This window comes from Ceratotherium simum, chromosome 16, assembly GCF_057802395.1.
Source record: "Ceratotherium simum simum isolate JZ-2026a chromosome 16, ASM5780239v1, whole genome shotgun sequence".
Classification (NCBI taxonomy): domain Eukaryota; kingdom Metazoa; phylum Chordata; class Mammalia; order Perissodactyla; family Rhinocerotidae; genus Ceratotherium; species Ceratotherium simum.
Window position 1 is genome coordinate 8,809,560 of NC_141915.1, and position 24,332 is coordinate 8,833,891.

General features: G+C 52.3%; 1 protein-coding gene across 2 annotated transcripts in view; it reads left to right on the plus strand.

Moving 5' to 3' along the window:
* GAS7 (growth arrest specific 7) overlaps positions 1 to 24,332 on the plus strand; it is a 223,727-nt gene that overhangs the window by 177,389 nt on the left and 22,006 nt on the right. For both annotated transcript variants that reach the window (XM_087440421.1, XM_004433061.3), the window contains 4 exons: positions 4,845 to 4,898; positions 13,088 to 13,177; positions 17,145 to 17,260; positions 19,908 to 19,982. In XM_087440421.1, the coding sequence (XP_087296547.1) occupies positions 4,845 to 4,898; positions 13,088 to 13,177; positions 17,145 to 17,260; positions 19,908 to 19,982 (335 nt within the window). The remainder of the gene's footprint in view (positions 1 to 4,844; positions 4,899 to 13,087; positions 13,178 to 17,144; positions 17,261 to 19,907; positions 19,983 to 24,332) is intronic.

The window sequence follows — 24,332 nt, forward strand, 5'->3', positions numbered from 1 at the left end:
AGGCTGGGAGAGATTTAAAAAAAGGGAAGGAGAAAAACTTGCTAGAATCATAGGCCAAGGAAAGTTAAAAAAAACCCACTTTTACTCTGGACTTTTGCAAACGTTTAGAGAAGTAGAAGGAATGCTAAAATAAAGTACCATGGACCAGTCGCTTAACTTCAACAATTATTTGGCCGATCTCATTTCATTTATATTCCCATTCCCAACCCCTGACACCCCCCCCCACACCAAATGGATTATTTTAAAGAAAGTCCTTAACATATAATGGAATACTAGTCAGCCACAAAAAAGGCAAAATTGTGCCATTTGCGACAAGATGGATTGATCTTGAGGGTATTATGCTAAGCAAAATAAGTCAGATGGAGAAAGACAATTACCGTATGATTTCATGCATATGTGGAAGGTAAACAAACACAGTTACAGAGAACACATTGGTGGTTACTAGAGGGGAAGGAGGAGGGTGGAGGACGAAAGGGGTAAAGGGGCACATGTGTATGGTGACACATGGAAAGTAGACTTTTGGTCATGAACATGATGTAGTCTATACAGAAATATAATGATGTACACCTGAAATCTACATAATGTTATAAACCAATGTGACCTCAATAAAAATAATAATAATATCATCTAATATATATAATCCATATTCAGACTCCCCAGTTGTCCTCAGAATGCTGCTGTTCTCCCCAATCCGGGATCCATTCAAGTTTCACACGTGGATACATTGGTTGACATAAATCTTTGCTTTCTCTCTCTCTCTGTCTTTTGAACAGCTTTATTGAGATGTCATTCACATAGTGTACAATGCACCCATTTAAAATCTGCAACACAGTAGTCGTGGAGTTGTGCAACCACCATCACAATCAATTTTAGAACAATTTCATCACCCCAAAAAGAATCACTGTAAACTTTAGGCAACCACTCATCTGCTTTCTGTCTCTATATAGATTTGCCTGATCTGGACAGTTCATACAAATGGAGTCATACCGTATGTGGTCTTTTGTGTCTGGCTTCTTTCACTTAGCATAATGTTTGAAGGTCCATTAATGTTGTCATATGTGTTAGTACTTTATTTCTTTTTTGTGGCCAAATATTACTCCATTGTATGGATTTGCCATTTCATGTCAATTATCACTTTAGTCTCTTTTAGTCTAGACTGTATTCGGCACTCATTTGTTCTTTTGTCTTTCCTTATAGTGGCTTTTTTGGGGAAGAGTCCAGGTCAGCTGTCTTGTAGAATGACCTGCATTCTTGGTCCAGTTGTTTTCTTGTGCTTAGACTCAGGTTCAGCAGTTTTGGCAAGAATACCCCAGGGGCCTGTTGAGTGCTTCCCACTGGGGCGTCGGGAGCTGCACACTCCCAGCTTCTCACCTGCCGCTGATGCCGGCTTTGAGCTCTGGGTTATGTGGTGCCTACCAGATTTCTCCTTTGAGGGGGACGTTTCTTGTTTTGAATTTGTCCGTAATCTGTGGGGTAACAGGGTGAGACCATGCACATTTCACTCAGCACTTTGAGCATCTTTGATAATCATGGACTGAATTCGTTTTGACTTTGGGGTTTGCAAACAGTGATTTTCTAATTCCTTATACATTTTTTATTGGCTTTCTTCCATAAAGAAATGCTGCCCTCTCCCTCTCCTCACCTCTTGGTGTTAATCATTTGTAGTCATTATTCACGTTCATGCTCAAACTGTCCCAAATTTGGCTTGTGGGAGCCTCTTGAAGCTGGTGCCTGGGTCCTTTTGTTATGTCATTCTTTGAACACTTTCTTACCTCCCAGCACGATAAGATGTTCCAGGTCCACCTGGCACTTGGAATTAGCCATTTCTCCAAGGAGCCTGGGTTCCTTTTAGCAGGGAAGAGTGTTTAGAAACCAGCTGCTAGGGCCGGCCCCGTGGCTTAGCGGTTAAGTGCGCGCGCTCCGCTGCTGGCAGCCCGGGTTCGGATCCCGGGCGAGCACCGACGCACCGCTTCTCCGGCCATGCTGAGGCCGCGTCCCACATACAGCAACTAGAATGGATGTGCAACTACGACATACAACTATCTACTGGGGCTTTGAGGGAAAAATAAATAAATAAAATCTTTAAAAAAAAAAAAAAAAGAAACCAGCTGCTAGCTGGTAGGTGTTTCCACTGAGGCTGAGGTCTCTTTCCTTCTGGGCCCTTTCAGTGGAGTGCTATGGGGTGTGTGTGTGATGCATATGTATGTATATGACATATGTTTATGTATATGACATTGGAACACTAGGCACACGTCATCAGCAACAAACGCAGAGCCTGAGACTGCGTGGAAGGGCCTGTGATCCCCTGCCCGTCCCTGGCTGGATGTGCACAGCTGTAGGGCGGAGATGGGGAATGTGCTGACACCCACACTTGGAACGCCACCCTTAATGCCATTACTTGTACTCCTGTCCTGGCCCAGGTTACAGGGTGGGTGGTGACCTCTGGGTCCAGCTTCATTTTACAGAGCCTGGGACACAATGGTCCCCAAATCCACATTTGTGGATGATGGAGATCGTTTTTGTCCCCCGCAGGGACACCTGGAAAACAAGAGATTGTCCCAGGTCTCCAAGTGGAGAGATGGTGGAAGATAGAGAAAAGAGTTCTTCGGGCTTCGGCTCCAGTGTCCTCTGTTTATTTGCCTTGTGACCTTAGACAAGTTAGTGAGTTTCTACAAGCCTCGGTTTCATCATCTGTAAAATGGACTCGATGCTACTGAGCTTGCTGGGGTTGTGCGGATGTCCAGTGCCTAGCTTGGTGCTTGCCTCCGAAGCAAGCGCTCAGTGGCAGGAGCTCTTGCAGACCTTCCTCCCGCTGCTAGTTATCCTCTTCATCCTTTTCCTCATCACCATCCGTGTCAGCGCTGATACATAGACTCAAAGGCTGTTGCCAAGGCTGCTGGAGCACTGGTGGCCCTTCCTGGTAGGCTGGAGTGGGAGCACGGTGGTACTGTGTGTCCGTGGCAGGGGGACTCCTGCAAACTGCGGAATCCATCCCAAAGGCTCCCCTTCCCCTTCCCCCTCCCTGGCGTGTATTTGCTTGGCCAGTGCCTCTGCATGAATGAACCTGTGAGAGCTCTGCACCTGTCTCTTCTCCTCGGAGAGGGGCACCTGGGTTCCTGCCCTGCAGCCTCTGCCTACCTTTCTCTTGGACCGCCCAATTTTGGCAAGTGCCCTGGGGCAGAACTGATAGCTTAGGAGGGTCCAGGGTGGGTGAGCTGGATGAGTTGATGCATTATAAACATCTACAGAAGCTGTAGTTGGTCACAAGCTCGATGTTGCCCCAGAGCCTGTTGGGACTGCTAGGGCAGCTGCCGGAAGTAGGGAGCCTCGATGAAACGACAGGACGTAGATCAGCGTGCATCCAAGGGAGGTCCCCCCGAGACCTGCTGGATCAGAAGCTCTGGGAGGTGCAGCCGGGACTCAGTTTTGGGTAAATTCCTTGGTTAATTTTGACGCAATACAAAGCTTGAGGACTGTTGGTAGCAGACGTGAAACGGAGGCTCCGAGAAGTCGCATTACTTAGCAGAATGTCAAGGCTAGTGAGTTCATTTTCCTGTCTGTGAAATGGGTCATCTACTAGGTCCCTTTTAGCTAGACAGTCTGAGGATATCGGTTTCATTAGTTGACTTTACTTACCAGCTAAAGTAGGTCTGGATGGGAGCAAGGGAATGAGGTGACCATAGCAGGGACCCCATCGAGCTCCCTGTTTTGCCTGATGAGTAGATGGGTTCCTGAAGCAGGGGCCGACCCCTACCGCTGGACACTCATCCTGCCAGGTCGTCCAGGGCTGTGCTGGCCTGGGGATGCGGTTGCTGGTTCCCTGAGCTAGAGAAGTCCCTCTGTGCTTTTTCTGGGCCTTTCTCTGTAGAGTCCTGAAGGCCACTTCCTTACATTCCACTAGAGAAAGAACAAGACCCCGAGTGCCAGGACACACATACAGTGACCACCATGGTGCCTGAGGGGTGAGCCTGCTTCCCAGCTCATTGTGTGGCTCAGGACAGGAGTGGGCATCACACGTCCTGCTCAGCGACCCTGCTGAATCCCTAATGTAACAGCCGACAGTGGGACAATGGAGACCCAGAATTGATGCTCCCCTTTAGGGTCATAGGCTCTTAGGAACAATGTGTTTTCAGCTGGCAATCTTTAATTTTCCGTACCAGAGCCATCCTAGGACTGGGGCAAGCTGCTGAGGACCTGTGGGCTTGGAGGTTTTCTTGCTGGCAACAGGAAGACACAAAACGGCAATCCGAAGTCTGAATGAAAACTGAAACACGGCTGGGCTGAAAATCCCTCCCTGCTCTCGGGGTTGGGAGAGCAGCAAGTCACGGAGGTGGCCGAGAGCCCCCGTGCATATTGCACATATTTAGGGTTTGATATGTTGGACCCAGGGGATTCGGACTAGGATGTCATGTTTTGAATCCTCAGTGCCAGGAGGTGGTGGCCTGCAATGTGCCTTAACTCTCCTCTCCGGTGGATTCTGCAGGTTCAGGCAGCCGGCGGCACATAGAACCGCCTACCAGTAGAGGGCAGCTGACGGGTTAACTCCCCAGTCACAGACTGGGAGAAGAGGAGGCAGACCTGGTTTGGAGCAGTTCCCTTGGAGCCTGTGCTGAAGGCTTCCTCCAATTTGCCTTCCAGCCGTGAGCAGTGTGGGGTCAGGGGTGCTCCTGCCTGCCCTCTCCCGGAATATGGTGACGTAGGAGTTAACGGCAGCCTGAGCATCCCCAACTTCCCCAGCACGGGGCTTTTAACCGATCGATCCCTCCACCTTCAGGGAACCCGAATGAAAAAGGACGTCCAATATGGAGAACAGCTTTGACGATGTTTCTTGCCTCTCTCCCCAGAATCTGGGATCCTCGTCACCAGGCAAAAAGCAGAGCAAGGAGAACACCATCACGGTAAGTGGCTCCTGCGGAGCGCTCGCAGGTTGAGTGGCAAGCTGGGGCTTTTCAGCCACGGCTGGGCTGTTGCCATGGCAGTGTGGACCGCTGAGTGGAAGCGATGCCTAGCCTGGAATCGGGGAAGTTCCAAAGCTTGGATGTAGCCAAAGTTTCCCCCCGCCTCCCCCACCCCCTTCCTTCTGTCGATTCCACATTTCACTTGTTCTCGCCGGGTGAATGAGTGGAAGGGTGGTAGTTGGAATGAGGCAGAAGCCATTTTTGCAGGGCGGGCAGGGGAAGGTACAAGTGCAGGAGTGGGTTGAAGGGGGTGGACCATGCTCTGCGCAAGTGACGTGACGTGTAAATTACAGCCACGGCGGGGTTGCTTTTGTGCGGGGTAACTTCTGGAAGATGTCAAAGAGTAAGAGAAAGCGCCCTAAGAATAGAGTTCCTGGGAGTTCCTGATGGGAAGCAGGCAGCCTCTGCCGAGAGTGGCCAAACCGCCTCCCAGGGCTCTTCCAAAAGCCCGCCAAGCCCCCACGTGGAGGCGAGGAGGAGCTCCCCTGCACCCCCATCAGCCCTGTGCTCGGGGAAAGCAGGCGCTGGACTTTAGTGCCTCCTCCATGTAGAGAAACAAGTTGTCCATCTGCTCGAACAGCTAAGAACTTGGAGACATGATAAGTGTGGTCCTAGGTTTGCTGTTTTGACACAGGGATAGCAGAGCTGGGCGTGGGGCATTCCTCTCTCAGGCTCCATCACACAGTTCTCAGCTGTTCTGACCACCCGCATGCAGGTGAAACCAAGAGTGGGTGCATTTCCCTGGCTCATGGAGGCTGAAAATTCTGCTTTGGAGGAAAAAGAGGGTCAGGCAAACAATAGCAACAGTCATAACGGCTGCCACCTTTGTGTGCATTTATTATGCAAAGTAGCATGCTGCATGGCCCATTTAATTCTCCACTTGCCGTATGAGGTGTAGGTGATGGGACGGATATAGTAGTATGGGGGTTATGAACCTGGACTCTGAAGCCAGAGTGTCAGTTCCAGCATCTACTAGCTGGGCCACAGCCTGGGGCAGGTCTCTCGGCCTCTGTGGGTCTCAGTGTCCACATCTGTGCAACGGGGAGATGGTGGACTCTGTGCCGCAGGGATGATGTAAGGACTAAATGAGTCCATGCACGGAAAGCACTTAGAACAGAGCCTGGCGTGCAGTGAGTGCTCGATACACACTGGTATTCTTGTCACCCTGTTTGCAGATGAGCAAACTGAGGCACAGAGCAGTACCCCGCCCAAGGTCACACCACTGGGAAGCATCAGGATTCGAGACCTGTGCTCTTATCCACCAGCAGTGCCTGGGTGGAAGTTGCCTCCTGAGGGCAGGGCAGGGCGGCTCAGCCGTGTGGACCTGGGTCAGCCGCCGCTTCCTTATTACAGGAGCTGATGAGGCCAGGCCAGGCGTGGACAGCCCTGGGCCAGACTTCCCAAGGGCACAGTCCTCATCTTCAAATTGTCACAAAATGCCCAGAGTGTTGGGGCAAAGCAGAAACTCCCAAAAGTTCCCTGAAATAGGAGGAAAGAAGAAGAGTGCGAGAAGGGGATATATTAGAATTATAGAAGAAAAGTGAAAAAGAAATGAAAAGTGAAAAGCAGAGTGTTCTGCCTCGCGGAGCTGCCGGAGAGGCCTTTGGTGATGGTGCCAGGCTCCAGGGAGGGGCTGGAGTTACCACCGGCTGTGCCCTGTCTTTCAGCCGGAGCTCCAGCTCTACCCGAGTAGGCCGGGCACGGACATGGCCTGGGGTCTCCTTGGCCGGCACACCTTGTCCACGCCTGCTTCAGGGCCTTCCCTCCTCCTTCACGCTGACCTGAGTCAGTGCTTCTCACGAGCCAGCCTGCAGTGTAGTGGGCATCTGAAGCCTCTGGGGTACTTGTTTAAAACGCAGATTCCTCGATGGAATCCTAGACCTAAAATTGCTCTCTCTGGGGCCAGGCTGGAAAGTTTGCATTGTAACCAACACCCCCGGAGGTTTTAAATAGACACTCAAGCCTTGGGGAAGTTTTGCTGGGGAGGGACTGGCCAAAGGGCACAGAGGAAGTGAGGATGACCTGGGTCTGCTGGCTGCCAGCCCAGATGGCCCCACACATTTCCAGGCTGGAGACGGGCTGCAGACCTCTGTACCCCTGCTCTTTCCCTTCTGCATGGCACTGGCTCTCCCCATGCTCAGCCCCTTCCTCTGGGTGCTGATCCTCCAGAGCTCACAGTTTCCAAAAAGGAGATAGCAGGGCCGCTCAGAGAGGAGGGAAGGAAGAACAGCCCAGCTCCAGGAGGCTAGGGCACAGGCTAATCCCCCTTGGCGTGTGGGGATGGGGTGAGCAACTTCTCATGCTGTCTGACCTGCGGAGCAGAAATTTGGAGGCCTGGGCAGCAGAAGGTGGTGAGTCCAGGTCCCAGTCTGAGGCTTGATGGGGCCAAGGAGCAAGAATTGAGCTTGATTTGATGCTCTGGCTTCCCCACCCAGCCCAGAACACGTTCTGAAGGGCAGACACGTGGGCCACTTGACAGCAGTGAGGCTCAGCAGTCAAGTGGGAGGCTTGATTGGAGGTGACGGGCACTAATGGCAGCTCACAGCCCTCGGCACACACATGATGTATCAGAATCCGGAGGATTCCAGAAAAGATGACAACAAAGCCACCTGGCTACGCTCCTCTCCTAGAAAGAGGAATTTGGGGCCTCCTGTGGTCCTCGGCTTTGGCTTCCTGACGTGACCTTTCTGGGGCCCCGGGGCCCTGGGTGGAAGCTCGTGGGCTGGAGGTGAGCCCTTGGGGTCATTTGTTTTCTGCTTCCACAGACCCCAGCTCTGGCTTTTTCTCGGCCGCACCCTCCCAGATCAGCTTCCCTCCAGGAGGAAACAGGGCCTGCTTGTTTGTGAAACCATCTTCTTGTCTATGCTGCAGGCTGGTCAGATAGGTGGGCGAGGAGCCGCGGCCTCTGCCCTCCAGCATAGCCTCCGTGCTGGTCCAGGACCAGGGGCGGGGTCAGGGATGTGCTCAGGGCCTCCCCACGTCTGGCCCCCTGGGTGGGTCACACTTGCGTTCAGTGGCTCTCCTGCCACGGCCAGGCGCCTAAGTGGCTGCTGCTGCTGCCCCCCGGGACCCCCAGAGAGTTTCTGGGGGCAACCCTTGTGGTTCTGGCTGCCCCTGGGTAGGATGGCCCTGGCAGAACCTCAGCTGCTCAGTGGACACCCTGGCTCTCGGGGACGGGGTGTGTTACTCTGCTTATCTGAGCGTTAGAACGGAGTTGGTGCCCGAGTGGAGATGCTGCTGGTTGAGGATGGCGATCTCAGGGGGAGCGAGGCTGGGAGTGGCTCCCAGAACTTCCCCCAAACAGTACACACTGGGAGGCATACCCCTCTCCTGCTCCCTGTTGAGCACTCCTTCCTCCTTGAGCCCCTGCCTTGGCTGGGGACATGGCATATCTATGCCTCAGTGCTGTGGAAAGGTAGTGTGACATAGGTTAAGTGCCTAGGCTCTGGAGCCGGATTGCCTGGCTTCAGACCCTGGCTCCATTATTGTATACAAGTTGTGTGATCTTACTTAAGTTACTTAACCTCTCTGTGCCTTAGTTTCCTCTTCTGTAAAATGGAGATAATAGATCCTGCTTTACAGGGTCGTTGTGAGGATTAAATGAGCTAATATGTGTAAAGCACTTACAACAGTGGCTGGCTCATTATTAGCTCTTAGCAAAGCGGAAGGTGGTTCCTTAGAACCCGCTCTGTGTTTGCCAGGTGGAGGATGGACTCAAGGCACTTGCTGTGCCCAGGAGGCCTTGGGAGGAGGATGAGCTCTGTCCTAGAGGAGCAGAGGTGGAAGGGATGGGAATCCACACGTGGAGGTTTCTCCCTTCTCTTCCCTCTCTGGACTTGGAGCCCTGCTGGGTGGAGCCCGTGGTCACCCCGGGGCTGCTTGTCTGTTTCCAGCCCTTCTGACCCAGGGCACTGAGCCTTGACTTTGAGGCCTAAGGTCATAGAAGCACAGGGCTGTGGTAAGAGTGGGGGCCCAGGAATTAGGAAGTGGGCTCCTGACCTTGCTCTGCACTTTTTAGCTGCGTGATAGGGGACAAGGGACCTTGCCTCTCCGTGCCTCAGTTTCCTCATCTGGCTGTGATCCTGCACTCCTAGGTTGTTGCAAATAAACATTTCAGCTCTAATTGCTTACTGGACATCAGCACACCCCACAGCTCACCGCCCCCTCCACTGCCTCCCTCTCCCTGGAATCGTCTGTTCTCCCCCCATCTGTTTCCCATCCCAGGGAATGGAAGCGCTCCTGTCCACCCTGGCCAGTCTGCTCAGGGCCTCTGACCTGAGCCGCACTATTCACCTTTCAAGTTGCATAGCTCTATTCTGGGGGGCTGTCCTGTGCGGTGCAGGATGTTTTCCAGCATCCCTGGCCTCCACCCACCAGATGCCAGTAGCAACCCTGCCCCCCCAGTTGTGACAACCCAAAATGTCCCCACATTGCCAGATGTCGGGGGGTGGGGTGGAGGGAGCAGGGTCACCCTGGTGGACAGTCACTGAGTTCACGTCATGGTGCTGTGAAGTCTGTCTGCAAAGTACCCCGTGTTCTCCTCCTCATCCTCTTTCCCGTGCTGCTCTGAGCCGCCGTTGCGTCTCCTGTCACTGCGGAGCCTCCTCTGGTGGCCGCAGTCAGCATCCTCCCTCCAGTGCGTCCGCGCCGCAGGCTCACCTCGAGGGCAGCCCAATCACGTCACTCCCTGCCAGACGCTTCCGTGGCTCCCACGCCTGCAGGGACCCCCAGCCTCAGTGTTGTCTGCTCCCTGACTCAGCCCCAGCCACACTGAGCAGCGTGTTCCCCGACATGGGGTGCATCCTCAGACCCCTGGGCCTTTTCCTCTCCGCAACACTCTTCACCTGCCACCCCGTCTGCCTCTATCCTACTCTTACTACTAAATATCCCTCCTTCCGAGATTCCTCCGCCGAATCCCTGGCCCTTCCGGTAGCCCCGGCACCCCATGCTTACCCCAGCGCTAGATTTATCCCCAAGTATTGTAATTACTTATTTACTTGTTTGCCTTCCTCACGAGGCTGTAAAACCAGGAGGACGGAGATTATACCTTCTGTCTCTAGCCCCAAGTCATTGCACCGAGAAGCTGTACTGAGTACCCATGAGGTGCCCGCGCTGTGCCAGGTACCAGGGAAACAGGAAAAGGTGATCTTCCTCCCCTCCTGGGGCAGACTGTCTGGCAAGGAGGAGAGATGCTACATCAACAGTCATGGGAAATATCATTAGAAACGTATGTGTGCAAACTTCTCGAGAACCTAGCATGGTGCGTGGCCCGGAGGGGACGTTCGGCCAGTGTTTGCATGGAAAGTGGACGAGTTTTCTGTTGACCAGCGTCGGGGTTGAGGGCTTGAGTTCTGTCGTCAGCCCAGGCTGGATTCAAATACTTAACTTCTGTCATCCTCGGTTTCCTCATATAAAATGAGGCCAGTGTCGCCCAGCTCGTGGGGCTGCTGGGAAGAGGAAGTGAGAATGCATGCAACGCTCTGGGCAGGGTGCCCAAGGAAGGGCTCCCCAGGAATTCCAAGTCGTTACAACAGCCTCCCACGACGGGGCCGGCGAGGTGCAGTTCTCGAGATGCCCACCATGGGGTGCAGGGCCCTGTGAGGACTGAGGGAAATCCCTGTGGGGTGGTCGAGAGTGAGAAATCCCAAAACCGGAGTGGACAGAGGCGAGGACAGGCACTGATGTCCTCATAGCGTGGCAGAAGCCACACACGGGATGAGACCTTATCCTCCCCCATCCCCCTTTCCCAGCCCAGCCAGCTCTCCTTCAGTGGTTGTTACAGGACCGTTTGCAGGACCCCTCGCCTCCTAGACCCTAGACAGGGCCCTGGAGAGGACATTTACACCCACTTCTGAGTGCCTTCAACCTCCTAGTTCCATAATTCTTAATGCCCAATGTAATGTCATAGCTAATTTATCATTAAATACGATTGAAGTTTTCATGGACTACATTATTAAGCAAAATAGAGACGGACCATTGTCACCATTATTTGTTGAAATGAGGATAGCCAGAACACGAAAGGAGTGATGTGTGAAAGTTTGGAACCCAGCCCTTGTTTCCATGATGGTCACGAGTGAGACCCACGTGGCAGTGGGTCGTGGAAGCCGCGGAAAGAGCCTCATCTCCAGATACACCTTGGGATGTCGGCCCAAAAAGAGGGTTTGGGGAGACTGCTGCCTGATGCTGGACATTGAGAGGCTGGCCCTCCCCGCAAGCAGGCTCCTGAAGGCCAGTGACTCCTTGGGTGGCTGTGGGTGCAGCATTGGGAGAAAATGCCCCATCCCAGGGAATCCCTCAGACCTCCACCTTGACCTGGAGGAATTCAGGGCTGCCCATCTCCAGGGCTCTCTGGGTCATTCCTGCCCCTGATCCTTCCTACCGTGTCACGCTTCCCTCCAGAGCAGGAGTCTCCACCCTCCCATCAGCCAGATGTCAGTGTCCAGGAGGAGGGGGCTCCTCTCCTTGCCTGGCACTGCTCCCATCCTCTCCTCCCAGGACTGCAAGCCAAGCCTGTGGCCCTGGCAGCCACCCTCGAGCCCCTGAACCAGAGGTCACGGCTGGGGACCCACGAGCCTGACTCAGCTGGCAGAGGAGTTGGTTTACCTTACGCGGTGTTGTTGTTGATAGTATTCTTATTAACCTTGAGTTAATTCCCATATTTAAAAATTGAGAAACTTGACACAAAAATCCCAATTTTCAGCTTCTCTCGAGTCATATAACCTGACAACCTGGACTCCTCATTCTGGCTTAACCACAGTTGGCAGGAGCTGAGAGAAACCTGCCCCTTAGACGGATCTCCACAGCCCCCCACCCCTTCCCGAATCCAAGGCTGGTCACCCCCCACCTGAGCTGCAGTTCTGTGACACGTGGGACCTCACTTGTTTGCGTGGCTGCCTGGCGTTGGAGTGTGTGGCTTCTGTCCAAAACCTGGGGGTTTTCTGCACTGCTTGTGCCTTGCACTTGTGACGGCTCCCACGTGAGCAGAAGGTAGGGCTGCGATGAGGGGTTAAAGACTGACGGGGTTCCGGCTCTGCCTCCCCGAGGCTCCACACCTCCCACAAAGAGCACAGATTAGCTGGCTCCATAGGAGCAGATCAGGCTTGAAGCACCATCAGCAGGAACACTGGCAAAGCCACTTCTGCTGAGCTGGGAGAGCCACAGGCACCTCGGACATGCTCAGGCAGAAAAGTCTGAGACAGATCCCAGAGATGTCTGTACTGTGCTCTCTCGGGCTAGAGCCAGCCCCGGATGTGCACCATGGATTATCATTTTAATCTCTTTATTCATAGAATACATATCATGAGATACAATTCTCATTTGTAAGAGAGATACAAGGTAACCTCTCACCCTGACCCTTGGCCATGTACTTCCTTTCTCTGGAAGCAAACGATGTTACCAGCTGCAGAAGTATTCTATACGGTCACGAGTCGCTTAACGACGGGGATACATTCTGAGAAATGCGTCATTAGGCGATTTGGTCGTTGTGCAAACATCATAGAATGTACTTACACAAACCTAGATGGTGTAACCTGCTACATACCTCCTCTTTTTTTTACATTAATGGTAGCACACAGTGAATACTATTCTATATCTTGCTACCCACCCCTAACAGTATATTCTGGCACACCTTCCTTATCAATCCATGAGAACTTTCTCACTGTGTCTTTCACCATGAATACAAGTCCCACAGATGCCTGTCTGTCTCGTACTTTTTTAACTATCCCCTGTTGATGGACAGCGGAGTTGTGTTCCAGCCTTTTGCTACTACAAATAGTGATGTAGTGAAAAACGATGTCTGTACGTCACTGCTCATGTGCAAATATATCTGTAGGATAGACTCTTCAAAGTGCAGCTGCTGAGTGGAAGGCTCTAGATGTTTGTAGTTTTGCTAGATCCTGTTACACTGCCCTCCAGAGAGTTTGCACCGATTCAAACCCGTCTGGGGTGGGTGTACGTGCTGGTTGCCCCTCATTTGAAATGCTGGCTGCTGGGGTCTCCCAAGATCCAAGTGCGTGTTTGTCCTATCAAGCTGGCCCTGAAGGGAGGCCTCTTTAGTGCTGTTTTTCGGGAGCAAAGCTTCGCCCAACCGTCCAGCGAAGTTGTTTTCTTTCTCGTTCTGTGCCCTACAGATAAACTGCGTGACGTTCCCTCACCCAGACACGATGCCGGAGCAGCAGCTGCTGAAACCAACCGAGTGGAGCTACTGTGACTATTTCTGGGTAAGTGGTCCCTCAGTTTCCCCCACGCTGCGGCTCTGAGGACCGGGAGTGGACACTCATGACGGGCAGGAGAGGCCTTGAGCTCAAAGCAGAGGGGCCTCTCCTATTGAAGCCCCTAAAGGGCCGGCACTCGATTTAGCATCTGAGGCAGGAACTTGAAGACTCTCTTAGAGTCCAGATTATTCCATAAATGTCAGAGAATCAACAGGGTTTTCATTCATGGCAATATGGAAAACCCCGCCAGATGCAGGTAAGCCGGAGGGTCCCTTTCTTTGCTGCTCAGTGAAGGCAGGAGACCAGAATCAACTTGAATAAGGAATCTGGGCTCCAGACCTGCCCTGTCACTCTTGTAAGTGACCTTGGACAAGTGCTTCACTTGTCCACATGGCTGCCTTCACCATTTCCATCAAAGTCACGAGAAGATTTTTCACAAGGATCTGTGGAAAGCTCTGGCTTTAATAGATCTGTGATTCCAGAATTTTTGCATATTGTTTACTGGGTATAGAGTTTCAGTTTTGCAAGATAAAAAAAGTTCTGGAGTTGGATGGTGGCAATGGTTACACAACAATGCGAATGTACTTAATGCCACAGAACTGTATGCTTAAAAATGGTTGATGGTAAATTTTATGTTATGTATATTTTTCCACAATTAAATAAGTATCTTTTGACAAATGCGAAGTTCTACACCTCAGAAACTCTGGGAATAGTCCTGGACATTTGCTTTTTTCTGTTTGTTTGTTTGTTTGTTTGTTTGAGGAAGATTGGCCCTGAGCTAACATCTGTTGCCAATCTTCCTCCTTTTTGCCTTTTTTCCTTCCCAAAGCCCAAGTACATAGTTCTATGTCATAGTTGTACATCCTTCCTGTTGCTCTATGTGGGACACCACCTCAGCATGGCTTGATGAGCGGTGCGTAGGTCTGCGCCCGGAATCCGAACTGGCAAACCCTGGGCTGCCGAAGCAGAGCGTGTGAACTTAACTGCTACGCCACGAGGCTGGCCCTAATATTTGCATTTTAATGTCAACAGTGACTTTCAAAATGAGATCACCCGTTCTGGAATCAGATAGTAGTGATGGTTGCACAACCTTGTGGATATATTAAAAACCACTGAATAGTACAATTAACAAAAAAAAACTTGGGGCCGGCCCCATGGCGTAGTGGTTAAATTCTGTGGGCTCCACTTTGGTGGCCCGGGTGCGCAGGTTTGGATCCCGGGCGCAGACCTATACCACTCATCAGCCATGCTATGGTGGCGAGCCACGTATAAAGTGGAGGAGGATTGGTACAGATGTTAACTCAGGGCTAATCTTCCTCAAGCAAAAGATAAAAAAAAGATTGGCAACAGATGTTAGCTCAGGGCTAATCTTCCTCAGGAAAAAAAAAACTTGCAAAGACCCCGAGGAACAATAAATAAACAAAATAAAAACTTTTTTTTCACCACCGTGCAGAATGGATTATCGGCCCTTTTTTAGATTTGCTAACCAAGTACTGACAAAAATGCTTCTTTCTTTCTACCAAATCACTTGTGCCTTAGAAGATGTCCAGTGATTCCTGTTGCCCCTGTAGGGGCAATTCCTGTTGCCCCAGCTGTGTCTCTTCCAGATCTTCTGCGATCTGGCAGAGGCAGCAAACACTGTAAAAAGCACTCTGGCTTTGGTGTCCCACAGACCCGGGGGAGGCGGTGAGCTCAGAGGAGAGGGTGAGCAGGGATCAGAGTGTGCAGGACTTCACAGACCCCGTAAGCACGTTGGGTTTTGTTCTGTTTGCAGCAGGAAGATGTTGGAGCGTTTTAAGCAGAAATATGCTGGGATCTGGTTTGTGTGTGTTACACAGGGAGGACGGTGAGCAGGCAGGAGAGGCAGTAGCAGGGGGCTGTGGGAGACCAGGAAGGGTGGTGGCAGCTTCAGAGATGGAGAGAAGTAGCTGGGTTTGGAGACGTCATCCCTAAAGAGGGGCACAGGACGTGGAGCTTTCAGGGGAGAGTGGCTCGAGCCCTGGGGATGGGCACCCTGGGAGCTTGAGGTCAGCGTGTGGGGTATCATGTGGGGGTGTCAGGGAGCCTTGGGGAGCCGAGGGGAGCATGGGATCCTGAGCTGGTCAACAGCATCCAAGAGAGCGACACTTGTAAGTTCTCGTCTTAATTCAAGCTCTCCTGGGACTCGGATACTTCCTCTAGCGTTTTATCTCCCTGGCCATCAAGACCTTTTCCGCTAATGGAAATCTCTCTGCTGACACAGTCATTAAAGCCCATTTCTTCTGGCTGGTTTTCCCTGGTGTGGACGAATCGCTTGGCATATCCATCCCATGTGGGAGGCAGATTGGGGCTCAGTATTTTGGCTAATTTTTCTTTTGCTTTTTTATCAAGACGTAGTAGTCATATGATGAAATGAACAAATGGTAAATGTACTTGGAGAAACTTCAAAATGGCCAGAGCAGCCCCACTGTGACATGGTGCGCCCCGTGTGGTGGTGATCCCCCTGTCACGAGAGGTATTACAGTGTGGCTCAGAGGGCCTTGGGTCAGGGCAGCCTAGGAAGGAATATCACGTTGGGAGGGAACGGGGATGTGTCCATAAAACCTTTCATCTACTTGACGATGGAAAGTGGGGTTCTCTCCAGGCATCACCAGCCTGTTTCCATTCCACTCTCCTAAAATGTCTGTTCCGGTTGGGATCTTAGAGATGCAACCCACTCCTGTGTCAAGGGGTGGGGGGCAGGGGAGACAAAGCTAAGGATTGGAAAGACCTGACCGTGTAACCCACTGGCTGAGCGGAGACGAGAACCTGGATCTTTCTGGATCCTGGGACAGGGTTCTCATGGATGCACCTCTCAGTGATGTCAAAGGACAGATTTTTAACTCCTTTCTTGAATTATCGAAGCATTTGTCTCTGATTCCTGGTGGGAAAGGCCATAACAGAGGAGGACAGTGTGGGCGTGGTGCCGGCCCGGCGCTGAGGAGGCTCCGAGAGTTGTTCTCCAGCAGCCACGCTGTGCGGGCAGATGCCGGGCGAATGTCCTGCAGGGAAGGCCGTGTTAGGGGGTGCCGGGCAGGAGGGGAGCAGGAAAGAGGCATTCAGGCGTCCTTGAGCAAGTGCAGGCAAAACAAAGCAAAAAGCATTTAATTTTGAAATTTTAAGAGTATTTCCTTGCAAAATGGATTGGATGCTAAGTTCCCATTTCATTGACTTGGCCATCTTCCCTGAGTTCTGACTTTTATTTAAAAGTTACTAATAACAGATCCCATTCATTGAGTACTTAGTGTACACTGAGTGCTGTGCTAAGCTGTTTCCATAAGTCGAGTATCCAGAGATGACCATATAAGGCCGTGCCATTATTTCCCCAGTTCTCCAGATGAAGCAGCTCAGGCTTGGAGTGAGCGACGATCTTGCCTGAGGTCGCCAGCTGGGGTGTCACTCCGGGCAGCCTGCCCTTTTCCACTCTGGCTTCCCTTCAATCCAGTTTCTCCCCAGAAGCCACTGATCTTTTATGAATGTGCGCTGGAAGATGTCACTGCCCGGCCAGTGCAAGAGGCTGACAGGGGAAGAGATGGCTTAGGGTTAGGGACACCTGCCCCCAAGGTCGCAGACTGTCCCAGCTTCGAGTCTTGACGCAAGACTCCCGAGGGTCCAGCCAGCCTCAGCAGCCGTCTGGTGAGAGTAATAGGCTGCCGGGCATCAGGGCCTGTGCCCTCGGCCTCTCGCCCTTCTTCCTCTCCTTCCCCAGGTTGGGAGGTTGAGGGGCATGAGGTGGGGTGGCAGCAGCTGTGAGGGTGTAAGCATCAGGGAGCACAGGGAGCGGGGCACAGGAGAGACACGAGTTGGGGCAGTGGAGTCTGCCGCTCCCGTCCTCCCTCTCTGGCTGAAGTCGGGGCTGCCAGGTGCATCTGGGGTCTGTCTGCCCTACATTCCATTCCTCCTGGCTCCAGACACCAATGTCGCCTAAACTCGCCTGCCTCTGTTTCCTGTCTAGGCTGATAAGAAGGACCCCCAAGGCAACGGCACGGTGGCTGGGTTCGAACTGCTGCTTCAGAAACAACTGAAGGGCAAACAGATGCAGAAGGAAATGTCAGAATTCATCCGGGAAAGGTGAGACCTGGGCCCTCCCAGCTTGGGGACTGGTGACAGCGCCCACCTGGGCCCCTTAGCCTGAGGGAGTGAGCCACAGGGATGAGCACTGCACACCCAGCACTGGGCTTGGTTAGCACTAAGGGGAACATAAGGCTGGAGTAACAAACTCAGGGCCTCAGGACAGACCTGGCCAGCAAATGTGTTGCTTTGGCCTGTGTCATATTTTTAAAGATTTGAACCAACATTTTTGTTTAAATTGGTAGATTTTACATTAAAATCTGGATATCCAGCATCTCTTGAGAAAGCTGAAAGTCTGGCAGCAATGGCTCCGCATCCATCCCTCATGCAACAATTGGCTGGAGCTGAGTAGCAGCTGCCCCTGTGGAGGGAACATCTGTTTCTAGTTTGCCACAGTCCCTACCACTCCCTACTGTATCCCCACACAGACTGCTTGGCTCCTTTCCTTACCTACATGGCCCTCATTTGAAGCACTGTACCTTATCATAACAAAAAAGGAGAAAGTTACCTTTCAATTCATCTTTGGGCCAAAACTGTGTCCCAGGTGTGGTATATAGAAACCCCCCACCCTCCCATCCCTGCCTTCAGAGAGATCAGCCTAATGGGAGAGTCAGGTGAGGTCATTAAGTGCAGGGATTTTGATAGTGGTTTGTCTGAAAAGTGGTTTCCCTGAACATAGATGAGAAAACAGTAAATTCAGCCTGATAGAAATAAGAGAAGCTACAAAGAGAAGTCCCTTCTCCGTCTCTCTTCTCCTCTCAGTCTCTCCAAGTTCTGAGACCCTATTAAGCACACACTCACATACCACACGCCTGCATACCTCCTATGTGCACATACTCCCCCAACACGTGTACACACACATGTACACACAGCTTCCCATCTGGAGTCGCCAGGGTGCACTGGAAATATTTATGGTAAATGGCAATATATTTTTAAAATATTTCTTTTTTAATTATAACAACAATAATCAAGTAATAATTCTTTGGCATCTTAAAGCACCGCTTTTCCTTAGGAGGCCCATTTTCTATTTGTATAATCAACTCTTTATTTTATGACCCATTAAACTGGTGGGAAATTGAGAGGTTGCATAGCTCAGGTGCAAGAAAACAGTCATTAAAACAGGGGCACAGGCAACTGGTTGTTAAAGCCGAAGTCGGAACACTCTTGCGGTTTATCCTTTCACGAAAACATTATGTTGGCAAATAAAGAGAATCTGCCGTTTGAGGACTCTGGTCTTCCCAGAGAAATGTGGACGCCGGCACCTCTTCTCAGCCCCGCTGGGGTCTCGCAGGGAGGGCCTTGCAGAGCCAAGAGCTGAGGCGCAGAGGTGGGAGTGTGCCGGGCCAGGGGCGGACGTCTGGGGGTTTGCCGTGGCCTCAGCCGTGGAACGCCAGGCAGGGGTGGAGGTGATGCAGACGCTGGCTGTGGAGGTGCCGCCCGGGAGCAGACGGCCTCATGCCTGGAGCACGCGATTGGCATTGAGCCTTTGGAGGTTTGAAGCTGAGAGTGCGACATGCTTAGATCTGCTCTCTAGAGAGATCTCTTGGCTGCAGGCTGGCCGTCCCTGTCGTCCTGGGGAGGATGGGACTGAATAAGGCAGAGTTAGTGGTGAGGAAGCCACAGAGGCAGGAGAGAGGCTTGAGAGGACCTGGAGATTGGCCGGGGGGATGGTGAGAGCAAAGCAGAGGGACGAAGACCGAGACTGTGGGTGTCTCCGCCAGATCGTGCAATAATGATTACTCAGAGCGCTGCCGCGGGGCTTGGTCCAGCCGCCCTCTACATCAGCGCACCCTTCGGGCCTCCGCTTCGGTGCGGCCAGGAAGCAAAGGCTGCAGCCTCAGGAGCGTCTCTGGGGCCTTGCTATTTGCCGAGTGACGGACCAGAGGCGCTCGGAGGCCCCAGCCCTCTATCTGGCTCTTGTTGTCACAAGCATATCTCCTCCATGTCCCGCATGGCCCGGAGCATGGCTTAGACAGCAAACAGTACCTTTGACAACATGCTTTACATGGATGTGCCGGATAACAAAGAACGCTCTCCGGAGAGCTGCCTTGAAAGTGTGTCAAGGGCCTGCCTGCTGGAAGCGACATCCAAGACAACTTCCCTCTCCCAGGAAGTGGAATCAGCTGCAGCTCGGGGCACTGCCTGGTTTCCATGGAAATGCTTGTGCCCTGCAGGCTTGGCATTTAGAGGCACTGGGGGCTGGGAGACAGGAGGGAGAAGTTCAGTTCCTGCTTCCGAGGGGCCGACGCCACCTTGGAGGGTCTAAACCCAGAGCTCAGGGGCTGGGAGGGAGAGGGGGACAGCACTGGGCATCCCTGTGGTCCGTCACGAGTTACATTCATCATGTGTCAGCGCTGTGCCCAGAGTTGTGCGAATGACAGCTCCTCCTCTTCACAGCCTGGGAGACAGGTGGGAATGTCCCATTTTGCAAATGAGGAGACAGAGTTTCAGACAATTTCGTTCATTCATTCATTCAACAAATATTTATTAAGCACCTCCTGTGGGTCAGGTGGACAGACAATAGCCATGTACTCTCAGAGCCTGTGGTTTAGTGGGTTCCTTTACCGGTTAATAAGCGGCAGGGCTGCAGGTCAGACCCATTGTCTAGAACTAGGGAGCTGACTTGTCGGGTTCTCTCCCTTTGCAGGATAAAGATTGAAGAGGAATATGCGAAGAACTTAGCTAAGCTCTCTCAGAACTCCTTGGCTGCACAGGAGGAGGGGTGAGTGGGGAGGACGGTGATGGGGGTGGGGAGGAAGAGGGGACACTCAGGAAGGGGGGTCCCTTTTCACCCATCACTGCTCATTGGCACGGTCCCATTTGGATGGGGAAGTCTCGGAAGGCCTGGCTCAAGCTGGGCACCCATGACTCCAGGTGAGGGCGTCCATGCTCAGGGTGGGCACTTCCACATTGTCTTCTCTCCAGCAGCCAAGGGCCTCCTGCCAGATGCTGGAGTATGTCAGGACCCGCTCTGGCCTGACCCCTGGTAGCTGGGCACCCCCAGATGCCCCCCTCTGCTCCCCTTTCTCTGAGGATGTGCTGGTAGGAAACTGGGTGTGAGAGGATTCCGCACCTGGCCCCTTGTTTAGAATTATCTCCCATGAGCCTGAGGCCCAGGCTCCCCTCCCCCTCCCGCTGTGACAGTCCAGACTTCCTTGGGTGGGACCTGGGCTGGGGGAGGCTCAGCCTCACCCTCCCAGCTACAGAAGGATCCCTAGTGGGAGGAAGACTGTAGCCTTCCCTGCTCCATCTGTTAACAACATTCATCCTACTGGTGGGAATGTAAAGTGGTGCAGCCACTGTGGAAAACAGTTTGGCAATGTCTCAAAAAACTAAACATAGGATTACCATATGACCCAGCAATTCCACTCCTAGGTTTATACCCAAAAGAATTGAAAACAGATACTCAAACAAATGCATGTACACACATGTTCATAGCAGCATGATTCACAGTAGCCAAAAGGTGGAAACAATCGAAATATCCATCAAGGGATGAATGGATAAACAAATTGTGGTGTATCCACATTGGATGTGCATGGATGCGTGATGGAATATTATTCAGCCATAGAAAGGAATGAAGTACTCCCATGCTGCTCTGTGGATGAACCTCAGAAACGTTACACTAAGTGAGAGAAGCCAGACACAAAGGTCACATATTGTGTGATTCCATTTATATGAAACGTTCAGGATAGGCAAATCCATAGAGACTGAATGAAGATCGGCAGTTGCCAGAAGTTGAGGGAAAAGGGGAATGGAGAGTAACTGCTTAATGGGTATGAGGTTTCCTTTGGGGTGTGTATCTGTCTGCCAGGGCTGCTGTAACAAAATGCCATAAACTGGGTGGCTTAAACAACAGAACTTTAAGTTATCATAGTTCTGGAGGCTGGAAGTCCAAGATCAAGGTGCCAGCAGGGTTGGTGTCTGGTGAGTCCTCTCCTCTTGCATTGCAGGCAGCCGCCTTCTCACAGTGGCCTTTCCTCAGTGAGCAGAGAAAGCCACCTCTTCAGTGTCTCTTATAAGGACACAAATCCTATCCGAGGGGGCCGGCCCCGTGGCTTAGCTGTTGGGTGTGCGCGCTCTGCTGCTGGCGGCCTGGGTTCGGATCCTGGGCGTGCACTGATGCACCGCTTGTCGGGCCATGCTGAGGCAGCGTCCCATATACAGCAACTAGAGGGATGTGCAACTGTGACATACAACTATCTGCTGGGGCTTTGGGGAGAAAAAGGGAAGAAAAGGAGGAAGATTGGCGATAGATGTTAGCTCAGGGCCAGTCTTCCTCAGCAAAAAGAGGAGGATTGGCATGGATGTTAGCTCAGGGCTGATCTTCCTCACAAAAAAAAAAATCCTATCCGATCGGGACTCCACCCCTATGACCTCATTTAACCTTAACTATTTCCTTAGAGGTCCCATCTCCAAATACAGCCACACTGGGTGGGGTGGGGGGTGGTTAGGGCTTCAACATATGAAGTTGGGGGGGACACAAACATTTGGTCCATAGCAGGTGATAAAAATGTTTCAGAACTAGACAGAGGTGGTGGTCGCACAACATGGTGAATGTACTAAATGCCAGTGGATTGTCCTCATTAAAATGGTTAGTTTTATGTTATGTGAATTTCACCTCAGTAATAAAAATGAATGAAGACGCAGGAGGTTAGAGTTGAAAGGTCCACCAAGGGCCAGCAGCATCCAGTGCAGTCTCTGTGTGAATCCCTCCCCTCCAAGGGGACGTGGCCCCCGAGGAAGGAAGACCTTCTGTCCTGGGATGGTGGTGGCTGTCAGAGTGCTGTGATGCTGAACACGTCCAAATCTGCCTGCATGGCTTGAAATCCTTCAGGGGCGGGTGTGGCTTCGATTAAGGCCTCTGCATGGGCTCACTGTGCAGCCAAGAGGCCGCCTCCCAATCGTTTCACCAACCCAGCCGGCCATAGGCCACAGGGCAGCCCTGCAGGGCCCGTGCCTCTTCCATGGACATAAATGAGGTTGGCTCAGGCCCCTCTCTGCCCATGCACTGGGCCTGAGACGGGGGCAGGAAGGGGGAGCGTGGGAGTGTCACCTTCTGGCCTGCCAAGGGGGCTTTCCTAAGGATCCCCATGCCCTGCAACCACCTTGCTGCTCCCGAGTCTTCCGGCTTCCACCTCCTCGGCCTGGGCGGCTGCCAGGGACACTCCATCCTGCCAACACGCCCGGCATATCCTCCCAGCTGTACGAGTCAGGGCTGCACCAACACACTGGACACACACACACCTGCAAACACGGGGCCACCCAGCACATGCTCATGTACGTGCATGGACGCCGCTCACCTACAACGTGGCCGTGAGCAGACGCGTGCTCACACTAACCCCACGCACGCACTCCTTCCAGCGGACACCGTTGGTGTGGGGGTTGAACACGTGGCTTCCCTCCTCACAATGTGCGGCAACGCTGTTTTGCATTTACACACAGCTTTGGACATTAGCCCAGTCCACCTTGAAACTTTCCAAGTGTGGCGCTGGAGCCTAGAAATTGGGGGCGGTCTAGGAGGAATCTGATGGGGGGCCTTGAGTTGGCTCTTGCACCTTGAGCTCTGTGTCCAAAATAGATTCCAGAGGATATGTGTACACTGGTAAATAAACAGAGTCAGGTTATTTATTCTGCCTTCAGTTTTTCTCTCCTGTGTGGAAAGGAAGTGGGATTTTGGTCTTTCTTGGTTGGTAATTGTGACAGTAACACGCATTTTGATTTGGCATGCCTCAGGCTGCATTGGAACAGAAATATCTCTTAGGTTATATTTTCTTCATTAACCTCTTGTTAGATAAAAAATCTCTCTTCTAATGAGAGAATTTCTAAATTGCGTTTTTCTCAATTGTGAAGCAGCTCCAAGGGGCCTGGAATCCTGGGGTCGGGGGGTGGTGTCCACGGGGGTGTCTTAGCTCAGACAGGCCCATCCAAGTGTTTGGAGTGACATTCCCCACCTGTGAATGCCCAGCCTGGAGGTGGGGCCGAGGACACTGTCTTGAGCGTGAAACTGCTTCCTCCTCTCCTCCCAGTTGCCCTCAGATGACATCTCAGGCTGCTACAGCTGGCGCTGGGCCAGTTCCTGTCCTGCAAACTCTCAGCACCACCCAAGGCTTTCTGGCTTCTGGGCTCTTGTTTGTACGCTGCGCAGGCTTGTGTAGCTCAGCTGCAGGAGCACATCCCTCTCCATCACCCTTTAACTAAGTCCACACTTCTCCTGGGACTGCTTCTGTAAGCTTCGGATAGTGTTGGTGTTCACTTCAGATCTGTGATCCATCTTGAGATAATCTGTGTGAATGGCGGGAGGTCAGGGTCCAGATCCCTTTTTTCCCTATTGGTATACAGTTGGCTCCACACCATTCGTTGAAAAGACCATCTGTTCCCCATTGGGATACTTGCCACCTTTGTTGCACATCAGTTGCCCAGTCGCACATCAATCAATCACAAACTCACATCTGGGTGAGTCTGTTTCTGGACCTAGTATTGTTCCCCTGTCTCCGTGACTATCACGACTGCCTCCACCTCCACCTCTCCCCACCCTGGACCTCCCACCCATCTGCTCAATCAGGTGAGGAGCCAGGCCACCCAGAGTTACGCCTGCACAGCTTCCGGGAGCTTTGGCCCTTCAGGCCAAGACCAATGTCAACAGCTTGGATTGCCCTGTTTCTCACTCCGTCTCCTCGGGTGGGCACCTCAGCCGGGATCACCCAAGGGGACCTTTCTTTGCTGCCTGACTCTTAGATAAAATCAGTCGTTTCCCCTGAACTCCCACCTCAGCCTGAGCCAACACTGCAACCAGAGAGGCCAGGACTGTGATCAGAGGGATCCGTTCTGTTCTGTTGGGTAATTCTCAGCTGCTGGCTGCTGCGCTTGAAACCCAGAAGCCTCGCAGCGTGCTGTCTTTTCATCAGCTTTTGCCGCTCAAGTTTAATTAATTCTCTGGGGGAAGTGGCTTCTTGATGAAGTTAAGTCAGCTGAACATTCAGCCTGGGTTTACTGGCTGGGTGGAGAGGTCTCGAGCAAGGACACAGGAGTGTCATTTGGAGGGTTGGCGAGGTTAAAGAGTTGCAAATGATGG